Source organism: Balaenoptera ricei, chromosome 1 (genome assembly GCF_028023285.1).
Source record: "Balaenoptera ricei isolate mBalRic1 chromosome 1, mBalRic1.hap2, whole genome shotgun sequence".
Taxonomy (NCBI): domain Eukaryota; kingdom Metazoa; phylum Chordata; class Mammalia; order Artiodactyla; family Balaenopteridae; genus Balaenoptera; species Balaenoptera ricei.
This window is the reverse complement of record NC_082639.1, coordinates 109,520,705-109,532,363: the sequence shown is the minus strand read 5'-3', so window position 1 is coordinate 109,532,363 and position 11,659 is coordinate 109,520,705. Positions and strand designations below refer to the sequence as shown.

The following is an 11,659-nucleotide window of genomic DNA, read 5'->3' as shown; positions in this document are numbered from 1 at the left end:
ACCCTCGGCTTCAAGATGGAGAGCAAGTTGTGTGGGTCCCCTTGTCCAGCTCCCTGGATGAGGGCAGCCCCAGAGAAAGTTAAAGGGATCAGGCCTCAACCCTGCCTCAGCTCTTCAGCAAGTAGTTGTCATTTGCCTGAGGGGCTGGGACACTATATGAGCAGGCTCAGCAGTCATGGAATTCTCCAGGTGGAGGACTCTTTCCTGGATAGATGGAGAACCTGAGTTTTATGGCTTGTCAGGGTCAGCTAGGGACAGTGGCATCAGGCTGGGCTACCCTTGGGCGCTTCTACCCTGCCCTGGGGAGCTATCGAGGCACCAGGCTGGGAGAAGAGGGGGAGGCGCTCCACTTTCACCTTCTGAGGTTTATAAGGGTAGTAGAGGGTAATAATGGCACTGCCAACTTTCCTTCCTCTTCAAAGCTCAAGAGGATGGGTCTGGAGAAAGTGGAACCTGGACACACAACCCTGACCTGGCTCCTGTCAGGGCAGCTGTGGCAGGAAGACATGGGTGAGCAGTCCTTGGGGAACATGTTTGTCTGGAATAGGAAGGCAGTCTTAGGAGAGAGCTGACCCTGGCTGTGGATGCAGGAGCAAATGGGCCCACAGCCCTCGGTGCCCCTAAATGCCAAGAGATAGGTCCAAGTACAGAGATGAGCACTTAGAGACCAGGAACTTGGCACATACACACTCACGCAAACACACACACATACACACACACACAGGCACACACGCACGTGCCCTCACAGGCATAAATATTCTGGCAGGCACACACTCAGGAACACACCGACGTGCACAGGCACACATACATACACAAGCACAGGTTTTTACACACAAGCATCCTCACACAGGCACACAGACACAGATACACACTCATGCAGGCACATGCATAAAAGTACACACACAGGAAACACCCAGGTACACAGGAGCAAGCACACACAAATGCACATGCCCAGGCACCCACTCCACTAAAGAGAAACGTGCGCAGGCACAGCATATATCTGCACATGCACACGCTCCTGAGCACACACACTTGTACACACATACAAGCACACAGCCAGTAACTCAAACACAGCCGCCCAGGCCACTTGAGAGCGCCCTGCCCAGGAACTATCCATCATCCACTCCGGGCGGCGGCCGGGCCCTCCCCCTGCCCCGCCCACCCCCAGTTGGTGGTATAAATTCCGTCCCTTTGCCCCTTCCCCGCACAGCCTGCCTCGGACACCAGCACAGCCCTCCGTCTCTGCCCACTCCTGGCAGACCCGTCGGGAGCAAAGCGCACCAGCAAGCAGCATGGGTAAGGAGGGGGGCGTCTGACAACCGTCCGCTGACCACCAATGGCCCACCCCGCAGGAAGTGACAGAAAACCTGGAGGGAGAGCTGGTTAGGGGAGGGAGTGCCAGGCTCCGCTCCACCGGCCCCGCCCCACCCCCACCCCTGCATTTCCCAGCTTAGCCGAAGTACTGGAGGCGTCTGGGAAGGAAGGCAGAGGGACTGCTGGGAAAGGTGACTTTGGGCTCCCCGCCGACCTCCGTTCCCCAGCTGCAGCCTGCGGCCAGGGAGCCTTTCTGCAGCTGAGAAAATAAGGGTAGGGGTACTTAGGAGGAGCTCTATGTCTCTGTCTGTTACCGTAGGAGACAGACAACCCTGATTTCAGCCCTAAGCCAACTTCTTACTGCAGGGAGTAGGGAACCCAGGCCTTTGTGGCCAGGTTGCTCTTTAGCTACCCTGCCCCACCAATCACTTTGGGAGGGAAATCAGGGAGCCCCCCTCTCTCGGGGTGGGAGAGGGGCTGTTTCAGTGCCTCCCACCCTCTCAGTCCGCCAAGTCCTCCTACCCCCTCATCCATGGACTCCTGGATGTCAGGCTGAGGAAGAGTCTGGGTCTGGCTGGGAGTATCGAGGTCCTTGCCCCCTGTGGATCTGGGTCTTTTCTGGCAGAATGCCCAACAAACCAGCCTGGCCTTGGGAAAACCCAATGAGCTTTCCCTGGGCTCATCTCAAACCCAAAGGCATTCAGAGATCTTGCTTGAGACGCTTAAGACAGGGGGAATGTTCCCCCAGAAAGAGGACTGACGCTCAGTGGGGCCTGAGTGGCACGCAGGGCCTGACCCTGACTCTCAGAAATGCTGTGCAGGATGCGGCAGTTAGGGTCTGGGATGGGGAGATGGTGCTGAGGGGCAATACCTCCTTCACACACCTCTTTCATACCTTTACTTCTCTCTCAGTCTCTGATTTTGCAGATTTTGCATCTCTGTCTTGATGTCTCGGAGTTTTGAATCTCCTTCCCCTCCGCCTCACCTCCTGTGCCAAACCCTGACACAGCTTGGTTGTATAGCACAAGTCTCCTTAATTCCTTTGGACTGGACCTCACCGTGTCCCATCCCAGCCCCAGCCCTCTCTCTGGGCACCAGGCACTGCCTGGGATTTCTGGCACAGCGCTACCCGTATTTATACAACACCTCTCACTTATAAAAGAACTTCTGAATACTTTGTCTTATTTGGCCTTCATAGCCACTTAGAGAAGAAGGTAAGATATTACCCCTTTTAGGCGAACACAGGGGAGAAAATGGAGAGAGTAGATGTCACACCTGGACCTTGACACCACGCTTCTGGACTCTAAAATGCTGTTGATGCCTCTCAGCCTCCTAAGTCACTTGGCTGCTGCAAGTAGGGGGACCTGGCTCCCTGGCTGAGGGCCTGAGCCCAGACACCAGTGGAGGCTCGATTCTGGGGCAGTAGCCAGACTGGCCATGGGACCAGGCAGGGAGGCAGTGTCAAGTCCTGTGAACTCCACTCCGGGATTTCTGTCGGCCTACAGCTCCCTCTGTTTATTCCTCAGCCCTTCCTCCTGGTTAGGCCCCAAATCCTGATGCTTAATGCCTGGTGGCAGCCCTCCTTCTCAGCGACTGACTTTGGTTCCTGACTTTGGTCCTGTAGATCCACGTGGCTTCTCTTGCCAGACTTCAGGGGACAAGGAGGGCCACTTCCTACAGCTCTGGTGGGTGGGCCTCTGAGTTTTCCAGGGTTGGGCCAAACAACTTGCTTTACAGATAAAGGAGGTGGATGGGGCCCACCCAGGGGTAGAAACTGGTCTAAGGACATTCAGTTAGTATCAGTCCTGCAGCCTTGAACTTCAGCCTCCTATCCCTTACCAGACCCTTGGTTATATAACCCAGGCTCTAGCCAGCAGCCTGGGGTCAGGACCCAGAGGGGAGGGAAGCAGGAAGTGTTCCACCTCCTGGTTTAGATAACTTTCAGTGAAAGGAGCTGAACAGGCACCACCGTCACTCCCTGATGGCTGTTCCTTAAAAACAGCCAGGGTTTATGGGCTCCTACCATGCAAGTACAAAGCTGCACACTTGACTGCAGCTTCTTGTTTATTTCTCATAAAAGCCCATTGTGGTATTCTTATTACCCTCTTTTTACAGATGATGTGGAAACTGAGGCCAGGGAGGTTAGGTGATTTGCCTAAGCTCCCATGGCTAGTCAGTGACCAGCTGGGATTGGGGCCCAAGTCAATGTCATAACCACTGCACCACACCGCCTCCCCTGCACTCACCCTTCTCCTGCCTCCCCTGGGTCCTGCTCAAGGGTCTGTGCACCTTCAGGTCATAGCTCTGCAGCTCTTCCTGCCATACCCACACACTCATCAGGGTTTTGAGGGTCTGGAGGGGACCTGAGACAGTGCCTCTGCCTTGGCCGGTGGCGGGCCGGGGGTTTGGGGGGCTCGGGTTGCAGCATGTGAGGAAGGAGACTTCACCCTCCAGAGCGCGGTGCGGCCAGCATGCCCCATTGTTTCCACAGCTACGGAATGTGGGAAGTGTGGACCTGGCTACCCTTCACCTCTGGAGGCCATGAAAGGTAAGTGTGAGAAGACTGAGAGCCAGCACCCCCAGGAGTAGGCAAGCCAGTGCCTGCTACCGATTCCACTGCTGACACACACCCTGCCTTGCCCCGGCCCTTGTCCCCACCCCGCCCACCCCACCGCCTGCTTTCTGCCCTCTAGGACCCAGGGAGGAGATTGTCTACCTGCCCTGTATCTACCGAAACACGAACACTGAGGCCCCGGATTATCTGGCCACTGTGGACGTTGACCCCAAGTCTCCCCAGTATTGCCAGGTGAGGTGGGGCTTGGGCACCAGAGGACCCTCAGACCCCTCCTCTAGCCCTGGCCCTGGCAGTGCCCTTTCCCTGCTCCATCCTTCTTCACCCTCCCTGGGTATGGTTGTTCAGGCTGTTCACTGCACAAGGGCACCCCCAACCCATGGGCGAGGGCAGTGCTGAAAATGAAGTCTGTGCTGTGCTGCCAAGATGAAGTGGGTCCAGAGGGCCCCTTCTCCGAAAGCGCACAGAGGCGTGGTCTGGGTGAGCACCACCCCTGCCCGCTCTCCTATCCTAGGTCATCCATCGGCTGCCCATGCCCCACCTGAAGGACGAGCTGCATCACTCAGGGTGGAACACCTGCAGCAGCTGCTTCGGGGACAGCACCAAGTCGCGCACCAAGCTGCTGCTGCCCAGTCTCATCTCCTCCCGAATTTATGTGGTGGATGTGGGCACCGAGCCCCGCGCTCCGAAGCTGCACAAGGCACGTCCTCTGCCCTAGCCAGCTCTGGGCCCCTAATGTGCCCGCCACCCAAGGCAGCCTGTGAGCAAGGAAGCCGGCCCTAAAGCAGCTCCCTCCAGCTCTTGTGCAGGGTCGGGGCTCAACAGCAGCGAGTGGGGCTAGACTTTGGAGGAGAGTTACCAGATGTGCTGGGTCATCATCACCCAGGGGCACCACAGGGGAGGAAGGAGGCTCTCGTTTTTCACTCCGAGCTGGAGAAGGAGCCATTTCTGCCCCAGCCGGTTAGGAGCCCAGGGCCTCCCTTAGGCGGGAGCCTCTGATCCTTCCTTTCAACACTTTGTTGAGTGCCTTCTTTGTGCTAGGCACTCAGTGCTGGGCGCTGGTGATACAAAGTTGACACTGGCATCCTCCCAGCCTGGGAGGAGCTTATGGTCTCAAAGGGCTGTGAGTGCCCTCAAGACAGGCAGGGTGAGAGAAGTCCATGTTTTCTGCTGGGGAGTTATCAGTCTCTGTGACGCCCCTGCTGCTCTGCAGACTCAGTCTTTGCCATATTCCTGCAGGGAAAATTGTGTCTATGTTTCAGAGGAAAAGAGGGCAGGGTCAGTAGATAGAAGTGTGGGAGGGGAGGAGTAAGGAGTGGGGACTCCTGGCCCTGTATGATTCTGACACCATCCCTTACCCTCTCCAGGTTGTTGAGCCCAAGGACATCCATGCCAAGTGTGACCTGGGCTACCTCCACACCACCCACTGCCTGGCCAGTGGGGAGGTGATGATCAGTTCCTTGGGAGACCCCAAGGGCAATGGCAAAGGTACCTGCCAGCATTGTAGGCACATCTGTGAGGGAAGCAGATCCCAAACTGAGGGAGGGATGGAATGACCTTCCAGGGAGACCCAGAGGGCGGAGTCTCATCCAATATTTAAACTATAGTCAAGTAACTTCAGTTGTTTCAATTATTTTTATGAAGGTGAGCCTTGAATGATGAATTCACTTACAAGTTATAGTCAGAACTGTCTGCCGTGGGAAATGTGAGCAAATACAGACATGGCCCCAGAAAACACATGCATTTAATATCGGCCTTCGTGAATTCATGAGCAAATCTCACAGTCCTTGAGATCCTTAATAGTCACAGCTACTTTCTCATTTATGTTATGATCAGAGCTTTCACATAAAGTGTCTACTATGTGCCAGACACAACCTATGAGATAGATGCTACTGTGATCCCTGTGTTACAGATTAGGAAGCTGGGGCACAGACTGGCTAAGTAATTTACCCAAAGTCAGCCAGCTGTTAAGTCACAGAGCTGGAACTCAAGCCCAGCAACATGGCTCCAGAATCTATGTCCTAATCACCATGCTGTGCTGCTTCTCTCCCAGCCTTACGTATTTCACCAGAACTCCCCATCCAAGGGCTTGGAGTGAAGTATCAGTTAAGGTCATCCAGTTAAGGTTACTGCATTAGACTCTATTTAACTGCTTTTTCCAGGAGATGGGATGCATGACATTCCTAGATTTAAGAACACTTAGGAGTAGACATCTACTTACATTTGCAAAGAAGTGGCAAGGTGTCATGACATACTCAGCTAGGGAAAAACATAGTGGGCATTCGTGTTGAATTACAAATAATTTTCTCTCTAAAAAAAATGGAGTGAGTGAGCAGAATGGAGTCTAGACTCTGGCAGGAACCCTACCCTGAAAGTAGGAGGCTAGGCAAAGGAAGCACAGGGTAAAGAGTCCCAGAAGATCTTGGCTCAAGGGAGGAAAAATTTACCCTGTGGTCTGGGAGAGGGATGAACTTGATGGGAGGTAGGGGCACCAGAGTAAGTCCCCACCTCTCACCCGGCCCTCTGGGTGGGACCCTTTGGACAGGTGTCCAAATTCAGCTCCTGAATTTAAGGATCTGGCAAACCCAGTGGGAGGAGGGGCACCAGGCAATGGGCTTGGAGCCTCTTGGACAGGCCTGGGGGTGAGGGCTGGGTGCGGGTCGCACTTCCACCAACTCTACCTACCACCCTACTTCCTTCCCTGCTCAGGGGGTTTTGTGCTGCTGGATGGAGAGACGTTTGAGGTGAAGGGCACGTGGGAGCGGCCTGGAGGTGCTGCGCCTATGGGCTATGACTTCTGGTACCAGCCTCGACACAATGTCATGGTCAGCACTGAATGGGCAGCTCCCAATGTCTTACAAGATGGCTTCAACCCCGCTGATGTTGAGGCGGGTGAGAATCCCCCACTACCCGCGGGCTGGCAGGAGCCTGGTCACACAAACCCCTGCTCTCTATTCCAAACCCCTACTCTCCAGCCCTCTAGCTTCCCTCTTGTGGACCCCAGACTCTTGGGGTGATGATATAGGATGTGCTGAGCGCTCTGACTTGCTCAAGTGTCTCTCTGATCCCTCCAACCCATTTTTCAACCTTCTCCCCTGTGCTGTGCCCCAGCCTTGGCCCATGCCCTCCCGCCCCGATCCTGATTCCACCTTCCGGCTGCATCCCCACCCCAGGGCTGTATGGGAACCACTTACATGTGTGGGACTGGCAGCGCCATGAGAGGGTGCAGACCCTGACTCTACAGGACGGCCTCATCCCCCTGGAGATCCGCTTCCTGCACAACCCGGCCGCTGATCAGGGCTTCGTGGGCTGTGCCCTCAGCTCCAACATCCAGCGCTTCTATAAGAATGAGGTGACGTGCGCTCCGGCCCTCTCCTCCTGGCAGTCCTGTCAGCGCTCTGCCCAGCTTCCATAGCCATGACGCTCCCTTCTCCCTAGGAGTGACCCAGGCCTCCTCTGCCGGGCTCCACCAACCCAGCCTTCCCAGGAATAAAAAACAAGACCACCTGCCCTGCCTGTCTCCTCTCAGCCCTAGGCTAATTTCTCCCTAAGCCCTAACTGGCTATATTGATTTATTCATTCATTCAAAAAATATTTAGTGAGTCAGGCACTGTGTTAGGTGCTGGGAATACAGTGGTGAAGCAGACATGATCCCTGCCTTAAGGGGTTTGCATGGAGGTTAGACCCTAGTGGCAAGAAGGCCCTGCATCTACTCTCTCCCTGTAGACTGTATGCCCTGGGGAGACCCAGATCTGACACTCATCGCCCAGCTCTGACGGGCTCACCTCTCTGCCTCTTGACCCCAATGCAGGGAGGTACTTGGTCAGTGGAGAAGGTGATCCAGGTGCCCCCCAAGAAAGTGAAGGGCTGGATGCTGCCTGAAATGCCAGGTGAGTGCTCAGGGGAGTGTGGGAATCGGAAGGTTGATTCTCAGGCTGGGGAACAAGCGTCTTAAGGTGCCTCTGAACTGCAACCCCCCACCCAGGCCTGATCACTGACATCCTGCTGTCCCTGGACGACCGCTTCCTCTACTTCAGCAACTGGCTGCATGGGGATCTGCGGCAGTATGACATCTCTGACCCGCAGAGGCCCCGCCTCACGGGACAGGTGGGTCCTAGCAGGATGGAGAGGAAAGGAGGGAGGAAGTAGAAGTCTGGGCATGAGGTGGAGGGTATGAACTGGCTGGGGGATGATAAGGGAGGTGCAGGAAAAGCAAAGATGGGGGCTGAGGGATGGTTCGGGCCAGGACCATGGGGAATCGTGGCTAGACGCGGGGAACGTGAGGGAGTGAGGTTCTCTTCCTGCAACGTCCTTACCTCCCGCCACTGTCCTCCTTTATGCCCTGCACCTCGCCACCCAGCTCTTCCTCGGGGGCAGCATTGTTAAGGGAGGCCCCGTGCAGGTGCTGGAGGACCAGGAGCTAAACTCCCAGCCAGAACCCCTGGTGGTCAAGGTGAGGATCTCTCCGCCTGCTCACGGGCCCCTCAGACCCGTGCTGGAGAAGTATGGGGGAGGGGGCTGGGCAGCCGCTGAGCACGTCCTTGGGGTTTGGGTGGTGCCACTGATTCCCGCCTAGGATCTGTATGTAACCCTGGGGTCTGACCCCTGGTTTTCCCAAGGGGAAACAAGTGGCCGGAGGCCCTCAGATGATCCAGCTTAGCCTGGATGGGAAGCGTCTCTACGTCACCACGTCGCTGTACAGTGCCTGGGACAAGCAGTTTTACCCTGATCTCATCAGGTAAGAAGTAGACAGCCTGGGCTCCCCTCCCAGAGGGGTTTGGCTTTCTGAAGACTCCTTGGCTCCACTTCCAGACTCTGCTCCCCCCTCAGGAACCCCTCTCCCTGCCCTCACACTTACCTAATTCTTGGGGGAAGGGGATGGGCCCCCTCTGACCTCTTTCTTCTCCCTCCTGTTTCTACCAGGGAAGGCTCTGTGATGCTGCAGATCGATGTAGACACAGTAAAGGGAGGGCTGAAGTTGAACCCCAACTTCCTGGTAGACTTTGGGAAGGAGCCCCTCGGCCCAGCCCTGGCCCATGAGCTCCGCTACCCTGGGGGCGACTGCAGCTCTGACATCTGGCTCTGAAGTCCGCTCCTCCTAGCCCCACTCCACATCCTGCGCCCTCACTTCTGCAGGGACCCGGCTTCACTCTGCTCTCTCAGTCCCCGACCCTTGGCAGCTTGTCCTCCCAAAGCCAAACTCAGGCTGTTGAAATGAATTGAGCCGTGTCTCTATCTACCCACCAATGCTGCAAGCTGCTCACTGAGCTCTTGGAAATTATTTCACTAAGAAATAAACTGGTGAAACTTTTCCTGAGATCACCTTGTCTTTCGGGGCACCGGGCCTATGACTCCTCCTCTGCTGACCCTCTGTATCTTGCACGGGAAAGTCCTGAAGAGGACCAGGGGGTGGGATGGTTATGATGACTAGTTCATACCAGTGATCACAGCACGATGCTAAGGGTGCCAGAATCTCACTTTTATGGCCAGACAGAACCTGAAGATTTTGGAGGTGGTCGTCGCAAGGAGAGCTGACAGGAAGGAAGCTGTCAATCAGTGTTCCTAAACTTTTTTTTTTTTTTTTAACTCGTGCTTTCTTTTAATGAACCTAAAATCTCACCCACCACCCCCAGGAGAATGTAATGTGCCCCCTCACACACAGGAGATACCCTAGACCCCTGACGTAGATGGTGCCATCAGTTGAACACACTGTTCTGAGGAGGTTAGGTGTGTCACCTCCTACCTGGAAGACAGGAACACGACGGGGCAGGAGGGCTGGGAACATCAAGGTAACCAACCCAACACACTAGGCCCTGGCATTCTTGTCTCCTCACCTGGACAGTGTTTTAGAACCTTGCCCAAATCAGAGATGCCTCCTTTCTCTGCACTAAGTCTTTAGTTGTTTATAAGAGGAATGGGATGGAAGTTTCAGGAACCTAAGAGACAGCAGCCAAGCAGTAATTCTAAGGTAATTTTTTTTTTAATTTTATTTATTTATTTTTGGCTGCGTTGGGTCTTCGTCGCTGTGCGCAGGCTTTCTCTAGTTGCGGTGAGCAGGGGCTACTCTTCGCTGCCGTGCGCAGGCTTCTCACTGCGGTGGCTTCTCTTGTTGCGGAGCATGGGCTCTAGGCACGCGGGCTCCAGTAGTTGTGGCACACGGGCTCAGTAGTTGTGGCTCGCGGGCTTTAGACCACAGGCTCCGTAGTTGTAGTGCACAGGCTTAGTTGCTCCATGGCATGTGGGATCTTCCCGGACCAGGGCTTGAACCCATGTCCCCTGCATTGGCAGGCAGATTCCTAACCACTGTGCCACCAGGGAAGCCCCCAAGCAGTAATTCTATTGATTCGTTTACTCTCTACCCAAGACAGTACCAAGCAACATTCAGGTATTAATCTACATTCTTTTCAGTCTTCCGCAAAGGTGTCTTTGTTTTAAACACTGGAGCAATCTAAGACCCCCGAGATGGCCAGGTCCCCCCAAGAATGTATTACACTTTCTTTCCCTTTGAGGTCTTTAAACATGCCCCCTGAAACATCTACCTCAACTCGAGTCCTGATTCCCTCCCGCTGCCTTACCTGCCATCTGGGCCAGGTTGCCATATCCCTGGGAAAGCCCTTCTTCCCTGACAGCTCCGGGTTAGGGGCCTCCTGCACTTTACCTCAGCATGAACATATGTCACATTATATTGAAAATCCCTGCTTCCTCCCAATACCCAGCTTGGATAGTAGCACATAGTGTGCCTTAATGAATAAGTGACTATAAAAGATGATTAAGTTACAGGGAGCCTTGGGATTTACTGGGTCTTAACAGAAGTCTATCCTAGGTTTCTACCCTGTTCTTTTCAATAACCAAACTTCTTCAGAAAGAATTTGCCTTGGGATAAGCAAATAGTTGATGAGGAAACATCCTTTACAAAATTTCAGCTAGTAGACAGCAATGCATGGTCCTGGTGAGTCACCACCCCAGCACCCCAGGTGGTTAGGCCCCGGGGATCCGGCCTTGTGGGGAGGGGTAGCCACTAGCTCCCCCAGTGTGTGAAAGCCTGTGGGAGCTGGATTCCACGTCCTCTCATTCCCCGGGACATCAACCACTGCCCCTAAATCGATGCCCCCAACCCCAAAGCCCCCCAACCTGATGCAAACATAAAACGAAAAAGACAACCAACCAACCAAACAACAACAACAAAGAATTTCAGCTAGTAAATTCAGAAGGAGTGACAGAATTTGGATAGTACCAATTTGTAACCTCTAATGACAATTGGATCCAGGCAATGATCATCAGTGGCTGCTAAAACCATTCAATGAAAGACTGAAATGGGGCTTCATAATGCATAGATCAGGCGACAAAACCTGAATACACTATTCAATCTTTACGTCACGAAAAGCATACCTCCTGTGATGCAATAGGAAGTACACAGCACCACCTATGAAGTATTCTTGCCAAAAAGCCAAAATTAATCTGATGAAGCCTGCAGAGCTCACAATCAGTTTACAGGAAATACAGGAGACAGAAGAACAAGTTTTAAAAACCTAAAAACACTATAAAGGTGAAATCATAAAAATGCAGAATGTGGGAAATTCTATAGAGCAAATGACCAGTTTCCTCAACAAATAAATAGAGAGAGAGAGAGAGAGCGTATAGATTAGAAAGGTTTAAGAAACATCAACCAAAACCAAATGCAATGCAATGTGCGGCCCTTGCTGATACTGATTTGAACATATCAACAGAAGAGTAGCCCCCACTCGCCGCAACTAGAGAAAGCCCATGCACAGC

General features: G+C 53.9%; 1 protein-coding gene across 1 annotated transcript; it reads left to right on the top strand.

Annotated features, from left to right (window-relative positions):
- The first annotated feature begins 1,210 nt into the window (after positions 1-1,210).
- On the top strand, positions 1,211-9,198 carry SELENBP1 (selenium binding protein 1). Its single transcript, XM_059901597.1, has 12 exons — positions 1,211-1,296; positions 3,806-3,862; positions 4,008-4,120; positions 4,401-4,586; positions 5,254-5,374; positions 6,596-6,778; positions 7,060-7,238; positions 7,698-7,776; positions 7,872-7,993; positions 8,247-8,339; positions 8,506-8,624; positions 8,810-9,198. The coding sequence occupies exons 1-12, from the start codon at positions 1,293-1,295 to the stop codon at positions 8,970-8,972; spliced, it is 1,419 nt and encodes a 472-aa protein (XP_059757580.1). The 5' UTR covers positions 1,211-1,292; the 3' UTR covers positions 8,973-9,198.
- The last annotated feature ends 2,461 nt before the right edge of the window (positions 9,199-11,659 follow it).

What these genes read in the sequence shown, in the direction of transcription:
- SELENBP1 (XM_059901597.1), top strand. An exon ending in CCCCAAGGGCAATGGCAAAG is followed by an intron (nt 5,375 to 6,595) that starts GTACCTGCCAGC and finishes TTCCCTGCTCAG; the next exon opens with GGGGTTTTGTGCTGCTGGAT. An exon ending in GGCCCCGCCTCACGGGACAG is followed by an intron (nt 7,994 to 8,246) that starts GTGGGTCCTAGC and finishes CTCGCCACCCAG; the next exon opens with CTCTTCCTCGGGGGCAGCAT.